At 33.4% G+C, this 21,279-nt stretch overlaps 2 protein-coding genes across 2 annotated transcripts; one reads left to right on the top strand and one right to left on the bottom strand.

Moving 5' to 3' along the window:
* Positions 1 to 3,213: 3,213 nt before the first annotated feature.
* On the bottom strand, positions 3,214 to 8,356 carry TRIADDRAFT_31282 (uncharacterized protein; the record flags this gene model as incomplete). The annotated part of the gene is made up of 13 exons (XM_002116675.1): positions 3,214 to 3,333; positions 3,415 to 3,472; positions 3,555 to 3,605; positions 3,699 to 3,772; positions 4,226 to 4,310; positions 4,385 to 4,440; positions 4,587 to 4,650; positions 4,792 to 4,844; positions 5,027 to 5,098; positions 5,428 to 5,459; positions 5,890 to 5,953; positions 6,287 to 6,374; positions 8,271 to 8,356. Coding segments are annotated over 13 exons (903 nt in total), but the record flags the coding sequence as incomplete, so codon positions are not given.
* A 12,206-nt stretch (positions 8,357 to 20,562) lies between these two features.
* Positions 20,563 to 20,946, top strand: TRIADDRAFT_66398 (complexin; the record flags this gene model as incomplete). The annotated part of the gene is made up of 1 exon (XM_002116744.1): positions 20,563 to 20,946. One exon carries the CDS (start codon positions 20,563 to 20,565, stop codon positions 20,944 to 20,946), a length of 384 nt encoding a protein of 127 aa, XP_002116780.1.
* Positions 20,947 to 21,279: the final 333 nt, after the last annotated feature.

Below are 21,279 nucleotides of genomic sequence, written 5' to 3'. Positions count from 1 at the left end.
TTCAATTCACAGTCAAGTAAAAATTAAAACAATTTCAGTATTTATTGATACTATCAAGTAGATCGTACAATATAGATTATCATCATAAGCACAATTATTGTTTCATCGATGGTGTGCGTACGACCCCTGGTAGGAGTCCATGTCACACGTAGCGTTTATTGACTTAGAATTTTCTCTATCTTCACATTAATACATACAAATATGCAATACTAAAAGTGTTGCCAAATAATATTGAAATATTCGTTTTAGGATTGAAATGGAAATATTAAAACAACAGAAAAATTTCATCAGGTAATTTGAGATTGTTTAATACCATTATATAAAGAATTTTCTTCTTTCGGTAATTTGAAATTTAAAAAAGATGCAAAAGTGAAACAATTTCGTGATTGATAACTATGTGAGGAAAAAGCAATCAGTTAAACACTCAGTGACCTACGCGTATATCAATAACGACGCAGGTTCTTTTCCCATACACCATGCCTTATTTTTGGTAAAATACAAATTAACTCCAGTATAATCTCAGGAGTCACAACATAGAAAATTCCTACAATTGAAATTTGTTTTTCTTATAACTCTACGGAAGAATACTGATAAAAAATAGAACTAAAAAATTTGAACTTAGATAAAACCTGTACTGCTGAATACAAACAGTTAAACAAAAAAATGTAATTATGCAGAGAATCGAGAAAACAGTGAAAGACAAATGTTAATTTTTTTTGCAAATAATTATAGTAAAAGCGATCAATATGACCTCTGCAATTTGTGACACAATTCATATTAATCCTAAGTTTGAACGAGGCAATGTGTCTTAGAGTAACTTAGCTAATAATTCATCATGGCATACATTTTTGAATTCTGTAAACATTGCACCTCTTCATGCACAAAAACATTGTAATGAAATAAAACAGTGCCTTTATAATCTACATCATAAAAGACTAGCAATAATGTTAATTACGTATGACAATATTGTCTCTTACCTTGGAAATAGTTATGGTTAATTTGTATTATTTTACAACATTCATTATCAATAACTGTATATCAAATATTCATTTCACATATAAAAGTTGAATGATTTATAATATATAAGTATTCTTGATAGTTAATTAGTCTCGTTGTAAAATAGCTTACGGTCGAACGTTCTATTTCATGAATGAAAAGCAATTGTCAGACTATTAAAAATAACAGCACTAATGTGTTACAATTTTTAAGTAATATAAAATCAATACCAAATCATTTACAATCAAGAACCAGTTGTATTGTCTTCTTAGAAAGGTAGATCAATTCAGCGCAAATTCAAATCGCTCAATGCTGTTGTTAATTTTTAAATTTATAGTCAAAAACAATACAAATTTATCTAGATCAAGGGTACCACGGCAACATCCTCTACACCTTTTCCATAATTTCGAGGTGTGAGTTAACGATATCGGCTCCCGTCCTAGCATCATACCAGTTAAATTCGAGTACATGGAAGATCAACTTTTAAATGTCGAAATGAATTAATTTCAAGGTGGGCAATTGCAATTGATGCTATCTGCACTTATATCGTTAACAAGACCGAGTTGCAGTCCAAATATACGCCGATCCATTATGAGATTACACAACAGTTTAAGCATTCATTATCACCATCTGCCAATACTACGTGAATGTACGATAGAAAAAATCAGCAGGTTAATACATACATTGTAGGAATCCTTAGGGCTGGGTGGCTCAGTAATCATTAATGAAACTGTAATGCAGTAAGATTAGAAGGGGTAACTGTCTTAGCATATGATGCTCTAGTTAGCGTAAGCTACTACATACAATAAGGGAGGACATTTAATAGGTCATTAAGTAAGAAGTCAGAGATTGGTCAAATCCAACAAAAGCTACAATTTTATAAGAGACTTTAATGCCATATCATTCAATAGTATTACTTTAAATACCTACGCTACCAAAAATCAGAAATGTTACATTTAAATCACACATGTTCATCGATAATGTAATTATTAAAAATTTAACGCAATAAAGATATTCAAAACTTTATATCTACGTAGATTACTATTAACGTAATAAGTAAACCATCTTTGGGCGAAAATTTTATAAATCACTCTAAAGGAATATAGTTAAAATCTTAAACGTATGCTATAGAATTTTAATATATGTAGAATATCATTAATTAGAAACAAGCATGATAAATTAATCGACAGATTACATAAATACCATTAACAATTTTAGCAAATTGTTTTAGGATGACCGAATTTCTCATCTATATCTATTTACATTTCTAAATTTAGCTAAGATCTGCTAATCGTCGAGTTCAGTAAAATTTAAATAAGTGATCCGAATCTAATCTTAACTAATTAAAATTTTTAGAATTTCGTAGAAGGCCTCCTATCTATTTATATGCATATGTGCAGTCTGCGACAGGTTTATTACAGAAGAATTTAAAACGATTTCGCGTGCTACCATTGCAGAAATAACTTATTGCCACGAATGATGTTAGTTTAGCTCGTGTACAAAAAATAAAATAGTAAGTAAAAATATTATTACACGGACTAATCTAAGCTACTATAGCAACTAGTGTGGGCACGTATACCAATTGGGAAGAAGATGAAGAAACCATTAACATTCAATAAGAAACGCAATGGTCAATAATCGATTGTTGACCATAGTTAGCGTTGCAGGTAGCCTATTAGCGTATACTACTTGATGTTATAGCAGCCTTATAGTTGCAAGATGCATTGCTAGACAGTTTAAACGATTGATGGGCGACCAAACTAGGAAGTCAAGTAGACTATAGAGTGTTATAGCAGTAGCTTTAACTGTCTGCAAGCGATTAGTTAAAAAGAAAGAATGAAAGCAATTACCAATTGAAGGGTTGTGTGGAGCATGAAGTTAGACGGTTATAAGACATGCTAGAAGCATTAAATATTACGAGATTTTCAAGCTAATGCATTACTAGTAGTAATAAATACTTGCTTCAACGAAATTAGTTAGAAATTGCTGCTAAATAACATTTTGGCATTGAATGCATTAATTGTACCGACAACTAATTGATTTGACTACAGTAAAGTAACAAATACAGACAGAGTTAGCTATAAATAGTATTTAAATCTCACCTCCTGGGTTACTGTTGTTGTTGCTGCTACCATTATTAGGATCTCGCCAACCGCTGGGCAGCTTAAAGTGAAGGCAGACAGGCTAAATAGATCAATAGAGCGAGTGTCCATTTACTCATCGAAATTGTAATAATACCAAATTAAGTATAAACAATATCAAGTAAATTACCTTATGATCGCCCATGCAAACGTCTTTACCTATGACATCATATGTGTACGTTGACTTGCTGTTATGCTAGAATAAATAATTCAAGCCAATTACATGAGCCACTGATTAAATAAAGAAAAGAAGTAAAGTTAATTTTATGATGCAAACCTTTACAAGGGGTACTGCGGCATTATTCAAGAGTATCCTGTCGCACCATGCAGGACATCTAAAGAGTACCGAAATATTTTCAGACATTAGCAGCAAGTCTCCGTCAGCGATTACTTACACAACATTTTTAAGACGCTAACCTTGTTTTCATATATGTCGTACCGGCAGCAACATCCTCGCAATAAGGATAGCTATTAATGTAAATTTAAGAGGTAAAGTAAATGTATATTGAGTACTGCACTTACAGCTTGGACGCTAAGAAAATATTACAAGTTAGCTATTACCTTGGAGGAAAATTACGAGGGCATTCTGATAGTCTATCCTTGAAATAATCCGCTTCACGATCACATTCCCGCATCTGCGAATAATAATTTACAATGCATTATGGTGCATTGTATTAAAGAAATGACATCGAACTACGATCGCAATGTTAATTAAAGATGATTGATAAGCTCCGCTGCAATAATTAGTACTTGCAACTATCAGCTCACCTTTTCTCCATTATTTTTATAAAAAACACTATGATCACCATAATCAAAAACTTTCTTTTCGATGGTAAGGACAGCCTGTATCAAGTAATATTAATGTAACTATAACAGCATTGACTATCTGTGAAAAATAACCACAAACGCAAATTTTCATACCTCATCACTGTTATCAACATCTCTAAATACCAATTTTTCTTTCGTTTTCTTCTTTGAGTAGCGATCTTCCTCAGGTGGACATAAAATCTAAATACGATACAGATCATATAATAAATTTCGTCGATTTAAACAAACATGTGAACATTTGCTTTAATTAATTAGCTTACGTCAACTACGGAACGTAAATCAAGTCTAAAATTGAAATCGCCGAAAATGAATAGAGGAGCATCCGGAAGATTATCACTTTCAAATCTAAAATAGTTACACAAGAAATTAGTCATTATCGAGTAACGCTAAAATTTCGTATCTGACATGATTTAAAATACCCGTTTAATATCTGTTCGAGGGCGCGCCTTCGACTATAACTAAAGGTAGAAGGGGACTAGAACAATAACGTAGATAATTTCCATGATTAAATGATATTTAAATGACGAATAATTCCCGATCGCGCAATGACAGTTACAGAAGTAGAATTGTAATTACTATATGAAAGATAGCAGCAACTCAGTAACTCCTGCAATAACTTACTTCCTCGTATGCTGTCAGATTGCTAGCATCATGAAATAGGTGAACATTGACAAAGTCTATATTTCTATAGAGATACCAAATCAAAGAAATACCAACCATTAACATTTTCAAGTATTCATTAATTAAGATGTTATATTAAAAAAATTACAATTTTAATGATAAGTATCAGTGAGTTAATGTATGAATTAGCAAGTAAGAAACCTACAAATTGCCAATTTTCCATCTCAGTCTCATATAGCCTTTCCTCGTCCATGTAGTCTTAAATAACAAAAAAAATGGAATTCTTAAAAGACTGCAAGTTCAAAGTGTTGTTGCTTCAACACGTTTTATTTCGATGTTGTAATAACTAGCGTGAGTTGCTATAATACACATTTGATGATGATATTAATGCGTAAAAAAACCGAGTAATCCAGCCATTAAACAAATCTATTTTAGCTTACTTGCTTATAATATTCATCTGGAAATCTCACTTTTTGAATAATTTGGACATCTTGCAAGTTTTTAGTATGTACCTGCCAATATATATATATACAGTATTATATCGATCATCATTTATAGCAAAATTATTTTTTGCGCGTAGTCAAGTAAGCAAGCTAAGATATCTATTCTATCTATCCAATAAAAATTCAAGGGTGTTTCGCTGAAGATGATCAACATCGAAAGGGTATTATTTAATCTATAGTACACTACAATAATTAATTTTCTTGTTTATGCTATACAACATATACTCTACATGATTCTTTAGTCATTAACATGGGCTATTACGCACTGAAACTGTAACACTCCTATTATTAACTTGTAATTATATCCGTACAACTACTGTTCACAGACAATCACTTACGTTTAATCCCTCAATTTTTTTAAATTGTTCGCCTACAAATACGAAAAGAAATTTATCGTGCCAGATTGAGCATATTATATCAGTAATTATATTAGTAAAATAATCTAATTCTTTCTAGTAGGACATCACGAAGTATAAAAACGATTCAAAGAAGAGTTCCACATTTGCCAGTGCAAGCAGGGACTACTAAAAATAGGAGAAAATATTTTCTCTCGTTGTAGTCCCCGGTACAACGTACAATGAGAGCTCGATTTACTCTGAATGAAGATCTATTCTTGCTTATTTATTAGAATTATAACAAAGTACGGCAGATGTAACAGTCGCTGCTGATATAATATCACTTATAAATACACATTGATTTAATTTACCAAATATGATGACGAAATGCATCTTACTACAGATTAAATTTTCCATTATTATTTGTGTCTGCATTTCATCAATCAATTCAAATCCAACACTTACTTTTAAAATTCCAAACCTCTGCATCGGTTAATGATTCATGCAGTAAGTAGATATTACCTAAAGCCTACATCATTGGTAAAGTATTTATGAAATAGATTAATTAAACAACACTTACATCAACTAAGGTATCAAATATTGTACACATAAAGTTGTAATCATAGATTAAGAAATATTCCTAATAATGCAAGCAATAAAAGCTGTATTTATATTTCATGAAGGAGAAATTGCATAACTAATAGGTAGACTATATACACGAAACGGTGTGCTATATGTAATATAACTGCTTAATTAATCGATCTATTCTACATTTATTGATCGATTATCTTCCCAATAAAACGATTAAAAACTGATTTATTTTTATCTTTGAAGGAGATTGCATACAAGATATAAGACTTACCGTAAATTTTGTTAAATCTTCGAAATTTTCGTCTAGAACAAATAGACTTCTGTCGTAATCCTTAATACGTTCACTTCGTCCTAGTTGTCTGCAAAGTTTAAAGTCGTTATTATGACGTACATATTAAACAAATCTAATCCAATAAACAAAAAGTGAATTATAACCGCTATCGCTCGTACTACTACGCTTTATGAAACTTATGACAGAAACTTAATTTCAATTTACACGTGAAAATAACCAACAGTATATCTATATAACCAGTAACATTCGACATGAATTTTATCAATAGATTTTAGGTTAATAAACAATGTCCGCCTCGGCAGTTAATTAATACGTTGTAATGCAGGCTTTTAATAATAATCATATTGCCAATTTAATCGCTTCACGGATAGTAGGGTTTATTACTTATTATGACTCAGATAGTAAAAGTATACCAAATATAAAGTATAGTACAGAACAATCACGGGATAATTGGTGCAGCATTGTCATTCAACTGACAGCAGCTGGCTAATCACAAAGATTGTATTTAATTACGAGCATGTAACTGTAGGTAAAAAAACATCAAAAGGATAACCTAATGAACAAGAAATCGAGAGCTTCATGGAGTTTAGCAGTTCAATTCATTAAGACAGTGGTAACAAAAATGGCCAACTTATTGATAATTTTTGTAAGTTTCCAAAGACGCTATTGGCAATGACAGTGATATGATTAATGACATAAGCGCGAGGTCGGCAGTAGCGGAATGCCATCGAAAATTACAATTTAATTCTCCCTATTATAATACACTTATAAAATGTCATCATTAATATTGTAGGATCGTCATCTTCTATACTTTGAGCTTACAAGCCACTTTAGCTAAAATTACTCAATCTAGGGAGTTGTTAATTTTAAATGTAATAACTACTGGGTAACGTTGTCCTTGCATCCATTTAACTTCATATTTTACTCAAGCGGTAGCCTAAGGTGCAAATATTTGTAGGTGTGCAACAAAACGATTACTGAAAATTTCACTACAAAAGAGTATGAGAAGGAATTGCTTAATTCAGGCGTCATTCTTAACTTGGGTGTGGCAAATTCTATCTGCATTACTCCTATTCTCATTATTATACGTAGCATTAATTAGTAAAATAAGTAGTCCCAATTGTTTTTAATGATCAGTATCTTCAATTCATACTGACTTGCCAGGCTGTAGTACCAACTATTAACAACTGTACAAAAATAAATTGTGTCCACGTTCGATGATTTCGACAGTCGTACATTAAACTAAGATGATAGAGTTAATTTAACGCTTTAACAGTAAGCATGAAATATCTCTGATACGGTATGCATAAAACATCAAAATAAATGACTACATGGACAACTCTAAAAAATTCAATGATAGTTAACCGTGATATCGTCCAAGGGATCAATAAACAATTAACTATAAATCAAATGGGAAATTGTCTGTCCTAAAATAAAACAATTCCCCATGACGTCATGTTAAAGGAAGCGCATTGATAATTAATATTCAACTTGATATCATCACACTATGCATGTTGTATAAATATCTTCGTTAAGTACTCGTATATTTATAAATGTATGATACATATAGATATATCTGCATAATTATAAAACAATTCCTACAGGAAATCTAGTCAAACAATCTGAACTATTGTTGATTTTTTCTTTAGGCGGCAATAACAAAGATAAATGGCGATAGATATTGCTGATTTCTATCACACCTGGACGTTAGACATACTTCAAATATTAATTTAACAAATCAAGCGTGTGATAGCATATGTATGTTATCAGTCAAGCAATACTATAAAAAAGGGATATGAACTTGTTTAAGGCTAAATAAGTATTGATTTGTGTTGATGAGTGCTGATAACAACGTTGACAAGATAGTCTTTTACATGTGGAATTAACTCAGTGGTTTAAATAATGTACTTTATCTTTTAAATATCTTGTCTTTCAATTGAATCAATTCTAAATACCGACATACTCGACAAATTGATCAACATGCTGCATCGATTTCTCATAGACTTTACCACCAACTTCTTGACAATGGATGGCTACAAACAAAGGTTTTAATCGTTCAATCTCCTAGATAGAACAGATGAAAAGATTTGAATAAAAGCAAGATCAATCAAAATTCTCCAATTACTTTAAGTATTACAGAATAATAGCAGCAGGCCACATTGAGAAATGCAATCATAGGATCAAGATCAGGCGAAACACCTATTATTGCCGTCTCAACATTTTACCAAGCACAGTAATCGCGTTGATTTAACATTTATCATTGGTACTTAAGCTATCTTCGATTGGTTTGCATAACATATACAGTATTAACTACGTATACTGTACACATACCGTATAATCAGTATTGATTACTATGCACTGTAGTATTAAACTAGGATATCGATTCGATAATTATAATAGGGGTAGAATAGAGCGCTCGAAAACAATGATCGTGATCATCATTATAGCATTTGTTGCAGTGAATAGATAAATTCTACTGAGTTCCACCAAAACCAGATGTCTTCACAGTACATTCCATTTCTACTGTTTTCTATTTTATACATTGTGATAGTATTGTATTATAGTCTAGGAGAGATCAATAAGCGGTATGAATAATCATCGTTGCTACTGATTACAAGATTGGATATTTTATCGTATGTCAGGGAAAAAAAATTTATAGCCGTGAACAGCTACTGCTGTGATTTTTTTTGTATAATACAACAACTACAGTAATACTTTCTTATATTCGACTTTTCTAGCTAAATATCCGATAGATAATTGATAATAAAGAAAGATAAATTCATTGACTTGGTGTACTGCACGACTGCGATCGAACTAGAGGTGGTCTAGCGTTGAGAAAATAGCAATTCCAACATGGTTTATCAACAGACGGTACAGTATAACTATTCTTCCCGTTTCATGCATGCATTTTCCTTAGCACTATAGAGAATGATTGGAGTATTATGCTCACTAAAATACAGTAGTAAGTTGGTAGAGACGAGATAGGAATTAAACTGTTAACTCATTGTAATAATAATAATTTTTTAAAATTATGTTAGTGTAAAGTTAATTGTTCAAGGCCGTAAGCCTGCACACTCGTTGATACAGGATAGGTTACTTTCCATAAAGGATATACTATACAGTATACGCGTACAAATACAATAGTATGCTAGTGGACAAATGAGTATTTTTTTTTGTTATCAACTGCGATTTTATAGATGTTTATCAATCTTCTGCCCGCATGCCAGAAAAATAAAGTACAATAGTATAAAAGGTCTCTAATACTGCTATGGAATTCATCGAGTTCGATGTACATGTAGTAGTATCTTGTTGACATTCCTACTTCAACATGGCGGCTGCTTACCTGTAGAAATTCATCGATCCAGACCTTGAGCATTTTGTCGGGCTTTGAACAAAGAACAATAAAATGATTATTTGAATTTAATAAAGTCATAGCCATTTAGATAACAACAAGGGAGAAAGACTCCATTCGAATATGAAAACAAAATTAGTCTATTCTACAGTACTACGTAGAAAGTGAAAAGCAAATGTTCCAAAAAAACGTGTACGGCGTAAAAAAGAGTGGGAGGAAAGCAAATCAATATGTATAAACAAATGTTGAAGTAGTTGATGATATCAAGGCTTCAATGGGTTCGGTCAAAGTAACAATAATTATAATATACTGTAGATGATTTTTAGTCGATGAAAAAAGGTCAAAATGATTCAATGGTGCTCAAGTTAAGCAATAAAAGCCCATTAGTTGCGATTGGTAAGAACAAAAGAGTTGAAGAGAAAGATCGATAACGATAGAATGATGGATTACAAGTAGAACATGAAAAATAATTGACAATACAGTACAACAAGAGGGAGAAGCAGGAGAAAAATAGCTTGCATGGATATTAGGCGATATGGAAAAAGGGAGAGAGAAAGAACGACTGCAATACGTCTCACTGAAGACTTGAAATCATTCGGTCAAAAAGTTCAAGGTGGGTGATGGATTGATTTTCAAGGTACAAGAGATTACATTTTAAATATTCATGTCCAATCATGATGAATAATTATAATCCAATGATACATTGTAATCCACTTTTAATGGAATGGATTGATAGAGAAATTTTCAATCATACGGCACTTGTGAATTGATCTGTATTGACGTTGTAAAATCATGGTCGGCTGACTAAATGGTGGATAATCAATAATAGGTTTAAATAGATGAGTACAGACATTTTTCCGTTCACATGCAAGAAGGGAACGGAGAATTTTATAGTGTTGTCGATGCATTCATTTGGTGTTGTTGGAGTAAAGTATGTATTATCCATCTTGAAAGTATTTTACAGTACTACAATTGACTATGTGGTAAGAGATCAGTGTCAAGACGGTTGATAGTGCTCGTCATCGACAAAGATATGGATAGATTGCTCTCGATGAAAAAGGAAATGCAATCTAACATCATTAGGCCATTGAATTCAAAATGGATGTGCTGTGCTTGTATGAGAGATATTGAAATATTTTGAATAATTTAGTGGAAACGTGAACAAGTCTAAATTTTAAAGCGAGTTTGTATATTGATTTTTCCATTCGTAGCTCAGTCAGGCCATAACTTGTTTCTGCTACATGTGCATCAACTATCTACTACTTATTTATAGGCGTATTATATCCATTGAAGTACTGCAAATCGCTCAGCATGATTGATGCCTATTAACGAGTAAACTTTTCTACTGCTGTATAGGACTGTTGAAGGATACAGGATACCTTCATTACTGATGCAAAAGTAATCGATGGAACAATCGTTTTCTAAATTATCATCCTGATTGCTATCACTGATGGAATTAAGATTGAATTTTTATACAGTAAGAAACGCTATTACCATTAATAAGTGAACATTGGCATAGAAATAAGCTGAAGAAGAAGGACGAGATCGCTATCCAAGGTACTAGGTAGAAAATCCTAGTCTATTTTATCATTTTATGACTCAACGATAACGATGAACGATGTATTTTAGCTATCTACTGATCTCTTTCGCTCTCTCACTCTCTCTCTCTCTTTATCACTACGTCTCCATTGCACGTTCAATGACAGCAATTTGCACATTTGAATAAGGGGCATTGAAAAAAAGGTGGTAGAAAATGCATTTGCAAATGAAAAGACTTGAAGAGAAAAGCCAAAGAGAGAGAGACAGAAAAAAAAAATAATGAGAAAGAGAGAGAAGAAAAATAATCCAACATGAAAACATTCTTACATAGACAGTAATAAGAAAGCACCGATGCAACTTACATCTTCAAAGATGGATCCAACATTGGCTGTGACGGCTAAAATTGACATGGTGATTTGGTATGATTAGCGAGTAGTGATTGCCTTTTGGGGGGGGGGGGGAAATGAACGCTCGAGCCAAACTAGAATTACACGATGACTCTATCCGTGTTGTGTTGGAATAGAGGCTATAAGTCAATCCCTAGAGAAAGCAATTGCAAATCGATGCCAATTGAAGCTGATTTAGAATCTTTTGTTATTTTACCAGTCAAGGATGATGGTTAGACGTTGGGATTAAGGAAGACGGGAAACGAAGCAATGAAACGGTGAAAGTTTAGGAAAGGGAGGTGGGGGAGGGGGGAGGGAGATCGATCGCTTGGCTTGTGACGAGTATATCCCCTCCAGCAATATCGACGATGATACCCGTTGAATATCGGTGATAGATTGAGTTGGATGAAAAGATTGTTGAGCAATTGAATAGGTCAAAGCTTTTCAACTTTAATTTTTTCAAGCCTTGTACGTCAAGATGGAACAAAAGCGATTGTTCAACAAGCGACAGGGGAGCCTTTTGACTGCAGTAAGCAGTCAGTCATGAAGTGATTGAAAATGTGTCAATATTTCTCTGGCTTCCAACTGGTCCAAGTGGTGATTGCTTCTGCCTAAATAGAAAATAACCGCAAGAAAAGAAGGTCGGCAAAAATCCATTAAAAGAAAAAATATTCAACAACAAACATAGGGCGTCATCCAACACATTCTATCTACAGTGGCCATCCATTTTTTTTTTTCTGACCTTCTTTCTCTTCTTTCTCCAATGGAAAGAGCAATGGCGGATTTGCTTCTTTGACTGCAAGAGGAAAATGCTGGAAGTGGCAGTGATCGGGTGACGATGAGTGACGACGTTGTCAGCAGCGTGTCAAGCGTTTTGGCGTCATATCTTGGTGTGACCTGGCAAAATGGTTGAAGGCGGCGTCGTTGACAGTGATGTTGGCTTGCTTGGTTGAAGTGATTGTGGCTGAGTGATTGCAACCAGTCAAGCTTATACGTCGACTACGTGGTTGAGGCGAAGGGCGAGTGTAGTGGTAGCAGTCAACTTGGCTGCGTCAATGAAAGGCAAAACTCGTACCGTACTGCACAGTGTACAGTACCGGACTGTACAATACAGTACAGTAGTTTTCCTTCTGTAAACTGTGATCAGTACAGTACTGGACACTGCGTCTACAGTGTCAGGACGCTGCGCACTGTGGAATCGAGAGATCGTCAGGTTGACCGTCGCTGACGGTTGTGTCCAACGGGACGTGACCCACATCATCGACTGTCATGCTCAGTATGGCCACCAACATAGCGCATACTCATGTCACAGAGCAGTCTTAGCGTTACTATGGAATCCAATGTTGCTTCAAGCTGCTAATCCATAGTTGAAAGTCAACAAGATCTTCCAAGTTGTGCACCAGCTCTACTTGCATCCATCATTCGTGTTGAAATTACTTTTTAATTCATGAGTTGTAGTAGGTTCGAGATCCCGAGATCCAATCCATTAGATTGGATCCGTGCAATGTGTTGAGATAGAATCCTCATTCAAATGGAACGTTTTCAAGATGACAGAGTGCGACCAAGCGACACCGGCCTCCTTCTCTTCAAGCCTTGGTCGGTTGGTGGGTTAGTTCTGCACTAGCCTGCATTTTCTTCCCTCTACTTTTCAATCATTCTAGGTGTTATAAGTTCAAAATTACCCTATCCAACTCATCGATAACTACATTATGCAAGCTAGCCTTGTCAAACAGTCATGTTCCCCACTCTAAATAAACTACAAATTCGAATTAGTTCAGTTACATCTGTGCAATAGACTGTTTACATAAAGAGGAATAACACCAATCAAACATTTCACCACACCAACTGCCAGCAAAGTCACAACTAGATAAACAAAACTTGGCAAAATTCAATGCTGGATAAAAACTCTCTCCTCACCTATTTGACAGTATTGTACACAACTGCCATAATGGTGGGACAAAAGAGTTTCCACGACAACCTATTGTCCATCCATCGTATACGTTCATTTACGCCTGAAATTCTACATCCACTTGCCTGTAGACAATCATTTTTTTTCCATTGGCTTGAGCTTGTTCTATCAAATTCGATATACAAACTATTGTATACGCTATGGACAATTAGATATTCTACACGTCTCTACTGTTCTAAAATGCAGTCATCACTGCACTAAGTAAACACATTATCGTTTCAATGTGCATTCAAAGACTTTATACCACTCCGGCAATAACTTGGCAAATGAACAATCGACTATACGCTAGCACTCATCAGTTATGCTGGTATTGAAGACAAAAAACAGCGTGGACAATATCCAAAACCAATTCGTGACATGCTTTTTTACCCATCCAACTGCTTCACGATCATAGTCTACAGTAAAATATGACGATGACGAGAATTGAAATCATTCCTCTTTGTGTCGATTTTTAGCCAAAAACTAAGTAAGCGAATTGTTACCGGCAGATGCAACCACAAACGTGCTACAGCCATAACAAGATATTTGACATCAAATTCAATCACAACCAGCTTGATTTAGTCAACATTAATTAAAAACACACTAATCAACTCGGATGGGCGTAATTTCATCATAAAGTGACTAATCAACTACCATATTGAATAGTGCCAAGTATTGCACATGGATGACAGTGTAATTCCATATCAGGAAATGATCTCACGATAATATTGAAGTTGGGATATGAAAATGGTAAATAATACGCAAGCAGCTCAACCAATATTGACTTATTCTTATATGCCAATACTCGTCGATATCATTAATCTTGATAAAGTTTCCCATGATACCATTAAATAGTAACATTTTTTATCCATCTTTTCATCATCATGCCTTAAAATTATGTCAATATCTTTGTACTGACTTGAAGTGCTGTAGATATCTTGTTGCCTTGTTTATATCTTGCTACTTTTGCATCCAGATGATGTATCGCTAGTTAATTACATATAGAGTAGAATATCGTTGATTGTTGGCTATGCACAATAGATAATTCCCAATCTACTTCATCATTTCAATATACTCCAATGAATTGTAGTCTGTTGTAGGTCATGATAATGATGATAAAACATGAGCAAAATCAACATATGGATACAGTTAATACGTAAAGGATAGGCATCACGACTCCTTTACGCCATGATCATAAAGTATCGACCATTATTAGCGCTAAAATAAGCATCGTGCAGTAATTCCGTATGATAATCCTTACTTTGTCGCGCGGACTAAGTAGTAATCGATCGACAGATATCTACAAGAAAATATCTCATTCCCTTAAGGCAAACCTATCTTATTCTATTGGCTGCTATTATCCTAAAATTAGAAAGATGTTGAAAGGAATGCTATACGAGTACTCAGCTTCTATTATTGCTTTTAATTTGTATGCTTAGTCATTTACAACAATTAATAATAATAAGTGCACTCTAATGCAATCAATATCATTCATTTTAGCTACAGAATATCACACTAGGCAAGTTAGAATAATAATTAGTTAAGTTGTCAGCGTTGGGTATTTTTACTAACTACTTAATAAGCATACATTAATCAGTATTGATCACAAATATTGCACTTTTCGATCGAAATATTTCAGTAAAATACATTTTTATTTTTCCTAACGTGAACGTATCTTATGCTAAATGGAATATTACTTGCGATTGGCATTTTCATATACTACTCTACATGCATATTTCAATTCGTAATAATACCACAAGTATTACACTTCTCGATCTCAACATTTCTATGAAAGGGGCTTTTATTTTCCGAAATTGAACCTATCTTATGCTTAGTACCATATATAGAGAGAATGACCTTCGTTAGATTTTTTTACTAACGACTCTATGTACATACTTTAATCAGTCATTGTGACAAGCCTTATCCAAGGACTTATTGATTTCAATATTGCTGCGAAACGAACTTTTATTTCCCCAAGGCGAACCGAACGGGATGCCATACAGTCCATTCAATAAACTTTGATTTCCCAAGGCAAACCTATCTTATGCTTAAGATACAATTACTAACGCCCGGTATTTTTACTAGCTCTTCTATACGTATACTATTAATTAGTAATTGCTACAAGTATTGCACTTTTCCATTCAAAAATTTCTGCTAAACAGATTTTTATTTCCGAAGGCGAACTCATCTTGCCGATATACTATGCAGTCTCTACTGTAGCTACCATTAATGCTTTTAATTTGTATAGACAGTCGTTTACTAAGAATAATCAAGGCACTCTAATGCAATCAATGTCGTTAATATTTGCCTTGCTAATATCATCGGTAACAAGTTGGAATAGCTTTGCAGTTGACAATTAGTAAAGGTAGGGTATTCTTACTAGCTCATAAATAGGTATAGGTATAGTAAATGAGCAATATTTACCGCAAGTACTGCACTTTTCTATCTAACAGATTTCTATCAAACAAATTATTTTATTTTCCTAAGGCAAATGGAATGTATTTTAAGCGATTGGTTGCTGTCACCAACTATCATAAAGATATTGAAAGAAATACAGTATACTCATATAGCGCCTGTTAATGCGTTTAATCGGCATATACAGTCATTTATGAACAATAGTCAAAGCACTCCAATCCATCCACATCGCTAATAATTTTTAGCCTGTGAAAGATACATTAAACAGGTTCGAACGATTTAGCAATATACAATATTAGTATCAGTAGGGTATTCTTGCTCTTTAGCAAATATGCATATATTAATTCGTATTCGCTAAAAGTATTGCACTCCACAAACTAAACATTTGCGAGGAACAATTTTGAACGGCTTGAAAGCAAATCGACAGTACCTTATTAATAGGCTATTGGTTACTATCATGCAAATGGCAAAAAGATTAAAAGGAATACAGTGGATAGTTCCTATTAAAGCTTTTAATCCGTATCGGTCGTCGTTTATGAAGAATTATAAAGACACTGTAAAGTAGTCGATGTCATTTATTCTGGTTTGCGAATACTACTGCTGTAGGCCTGTTTCAAACAGTATGTGGCATATCGCTTCGTAGAGATTATTTTTACTGGCAACGACTAGTAAATATGGATATCGAATAGCCTATAAGCAATCCGGTCATTTCTTCCTTTCTACGCTAATTATCTTGATATTTTTAGGCATGATAGTTTCACTCCTAGCAATAAGTTGTTTTTAAAATGCGTCTATAGAGAGTCTGCCACAATATCTAAAGTGTAAATCATTAACCGTAATTATGCGTGGCTACGGCTGTGTTTGCAAAGCATTACAACAATTATTTTACGGGTCTTCTGTATATATTTATTTACGACGATGTGCTATTGAATAGTTAAAATGAGTGAGTGATGATGAAGCAAGAACCAAACACATGGTGAATGATATTGTATCATTATAATGAAAATTATACGTTGGATAAATTTAGCGAAGTAAACACTACTAAAAATATACTTAACCATGGAGCTACTGTAACTAGTCTGACCATTTTAATTCGCTGACCTAGACTATGGTTTAATGGCTACACATTATATCGCATCACACTTTCAAATAGCCATTTACTGCATGTTAAAAACGGCGATCGTTAGCCGTTAATGTGCTGTATATCAATCAGCGATGAAACAGAAACAGAGCTTATCGATGAAAAATATTGCATGAGTCTATATCACGTACGATTAACTATTCTGGTTGATCAATGTTTGATCTGGTTTATATGGCTAATTGATCGAGATCCATGAATTCAAGATAGACTAAAAGTAAGTTCTTCGTGCCTAAATAAAATACCACTGCATAGGCATTCTATACCATAATCAATGCTTTCATAGCCTGGTAAAACATATTCATGTCCTCTCTATTGATGTATGTTAGTTAGCAAACCTATTTCAACTCTATCCAAAGCATCATTTCTGAGCGCATGTATGCTGAAAGTTAGTGTTTCCAATTTTATAATATCCATCACGCACCGAATTAGGCCAATTAACAACCAAAAAATAGAAACTCAATTATAGAACTCATCAATAAATGGCTTATAACATACAGGAACAAAATAGAAATCATAGTAAAAGAATGGCATTCTTTTATGGTGGTATTCCCATGTTCCTTTTAGATATGAAATCACATGATGTTGTTCTTCAAGATCATTATTTGATCAACTGGCTGTTGTTCTCTATTCATGCATCATCTTAAGCACGTCAATTTAATGTCAATAATTAGTCTCCATTCGAAGTGGAAAGCAACTCTTCTGATTTTATCCCTTTCACGGTCAAGTTTTAACATGATTTGAACGGACAATCTCCTTCTCGGCTTGACACAAATCAATAAGAATTATTCTAATAAAGAACAGACCTTAGGTCGATTAACATCGACGATCGATTCCTATTTTAGCAGACTTGATCTTGTCGCCATCTTAGGTAATCATTAATTCAAGTAAATTAACACTATGTAGCTTTGTTTCGCCTTAATAGCTAGAATTCAATGGCGCGATTATATTATTATTATTGCAATTATCCAATAAGAGACATCGACGCAACAGCGTAGCCGCCATATCTTTGTCTAAAAGGCCAACGATTGTTTGCCATGGCCTTGACGTGAATTATTCTTGTTTTTTATCGATTAATCTAGTCATGTTTAACACTAATACGTGGTAGACTATCTCGTCAACTCTCCAATATTGAATTAATCAGATTGGCAAGAAAAGTTCAATCCGTTTCAAAGACTAATTAATTGCTGGATAATTTACAAGCAACAACGTAAAGAAATTGGTAAGAGTTGATCCTAGTCGATGTTGTTTTAGCATAATTTAACGTTCGCCATCGAGCATATTATAAATTGTCTCTTTCTTTTAATAATGGAATTCGTTTGATAGTTAGAATCCATGTGTGGATAATTTTGAAAAAAAAAATTGACAAATATTAGTTCTATGCGCTATCCGCCATGTTAGCTAGGATTGATGTATGATAACGGTCGATGGACTGAGCATTTCTAACTTGATTTTAAATTCATTATATCATGTCAATGAATCTCTGTTAAGTCTTGACTTTTCTATCTTTAACTAATCTTGTCAATCAATCAAATTTGCCTATTCTTGCTAGAACAATTATCAAGTAATACGCGTTTCCGCTTGAAGTAAAAGCATTACTCTAATTCTTTTCTCTTTTCTATTCTACCAATGCTGCATTTTTTTTTGTTTTCTCTCCCAAATTCTTTTCTTCCCTATCAAATGATCTGTTTCGACTACGATTCCTCTTGCTTTTTATCCACAGCCACATTTTCCGTACATACTGTAGGGCAAACAGGCATCGACGCCTACAAGTACTATTTTACCCTCCAAATTTACACACCCATCTAATCACTATCAATAGCGATCAGCCCCACTATTAAATCCAGTTTGGCTACGACCATAACAGGAAGAAATATAAAATAATATTACAGCGGCATAGTAATCCACAATCGATAATGTCTAATTCAATATCAATCATTTGAAGCCTCAGATGCATAATCGCCATGTTGGTTACCCATTTTAATTATACTGATGAATTCATCAGGTTAGTTTAGTTTTGATCACTCTTCACGTCGATGCCATTCAAGCGGATCAATATCTGACGACCAAGATGATAAAATTATCAATCGTATTTGATAAAATGTGAACAATTTGACACTGTGGTCAATTTGCTTTCTAACTACCTTATATAGCGATATGACAGTCTTTGTTTCTCAACGTTATTTTTCTTCAACGATACAAGTCGTAATGCTTAATTGGATAGACTGTCCACTAGTAAAAAGGTACAATAAATAAGTCTATAGCGTCTTTATTTTACTTTTCTCTCGTTTTGATTCGATTATAAATACATTGAATTGAAAGGATGCTATACAAATTTCTATTTTTAAACTGAATCATTTTTTTTTTATTTTTGCAGTCCAATTTTTTTTGTCAACTTCTAAATCCTTCTCTTTTTTTATTTATTTCCTTGATAGCATTGAATACAGTTGATGAGATAATACAGAGAGTAAAGGAAAGTGAATAAAGTTGTTGTCGCGGCTGATCCTTTGATATTGATATAGATTCGTATTTGTGCGGATGGGGAAGGAGATACCTATATGCTAAATATAGCAACGGTCGATGCTATAAATTTCTATTGAGATTGGAGAGAGAAGAGAAAAAAATGGCAAACTAGGCTATTTTAACATTACTATTTGAAAATTAAATATTCTTGCCTATTGTCAACTTCATTTTATTTCTACTCTATCTATTGTAAACTTATAGGATAATACTATACTTTAAATATATTAAATTAATATTCTAGTTCTTTTCCAACTACTTGATACTCTATTAAAAAAATATATTTTTTGTCAATAGTGGCCTATATTCTATTCTGTAGATAATCTATCATTTCTATCAATTTATTATTCTTATTCTCTACGACGAGAACAAGGCCTATATCTTGCTTGCATTCTTTCTTTTTCTATTATTCATTACAGTCGACTGTATCGATAGATTCGTATAAACGCGTAGATATATAGCAGGTATTTCCACTTTCGATGACATCAAAATCAATTACTTGTACACCTGGTGTCTTCTATAAAAATCCTAAACTATTTACAACCGATATTACTGTCGTCTATTGACTTTTACAACGTTTTGACGTCGATTTTTTCACTCTACTTTCCATCCACCTATTTCCAATTGACTTATTCTCACGCACCATTTTGGCTTTTCATTCTATTACACTGTACTATTGCTGTTGATAATTTTAATTCTATCCATCCATCGAATTGCTGTCTATACCTATCATTAAACTACATATTACGTGAAAACTTCGATATAATCAACTAAGAAAGATTGACAATCAACATTTTTTGGGGTATTTAGATACAACTTTATGCTCTCGTTTTATATCTACTTGATCCAATTGAATTACTCTATTTCATTTTTCTTTTAAGTATATACTGTAAAGATACGAAACGTATTCTTGTAGATTAATTGACAACAACAAATTCTTACTACAACTACTAAAATATGGCTACTTTCTTGGCTAAACAAATGATTTCCAATAAAACTAGTGCATTAACTAAAAGTGCTTCTAGTAACAATTCTGGCGGTGGTGGCAGTGATAATAGTGAAAACGCCATGGAGCACGAAGAATTTTTGAAGCAACAAGAAGAAGAACGAATGGCACGCTATGTGGATAGAGAGAAAAAACGTGAAAAAATTCGCGATAAAATACGTAATAAATATAACTTAGAAAAACGTGATTACTTAAGCATCGTCGATTTAGAAGCCACTGCTCCAAAAAAGGATTCATCCAAGTCTAATTTCTCATCACGTATGGATAACTATTCTAATGAAGGTTGCTTTCGTCGAATGCTGCGGTGTTGCTGCCCATGTTGTTGTCGCCGCTAATACAATCATTCTACATGACCAGTTTCATAAGCAAGTAGGAGCTATTCGTTTCTCACCTTTCTTGATATTGGATATTTTATAAATTACAAATTTAATACAACAACGATTATTATCATCAACTATATCAATTTTTAAATATGGTATCCTAAAGCTGTCTAAAACAAACTAGAAAGGTTAGCAATTATATTATGCTATCATTTTGCTTACCTTTTCTTTTTCTAGTCATGCTAATCATTTAACCGATGAAAAATTTTAAATGTTTTTTCTCTCACGCTTTCATTCTTTTTTTTTCGTTTACTTTGTGTTATTCAATCGTCAAATTTCTATCAATTT

Source organism: Trichoplax adhaerens, genomic scaffold (assembly GCF_000150275.1).
Source record: "Trichoplax adhaerens TRIADscaffold_17 genomic scaffold, whole genome shotgun sequence".
Classification (NCBI taxonomy): domain Eukaryota; kingdom Metazoa; phylum Placozoa; class Uniplacotomia; order Trichoplacea; family Trichoplacidae; genus Trichoplax; species Trichoplax adhaerens.
The sequence above is the reverse complement of the archived record's forward strand: the minus strand, read 5'-3'. Positions and strand labels throughout refer to the sequence as shown.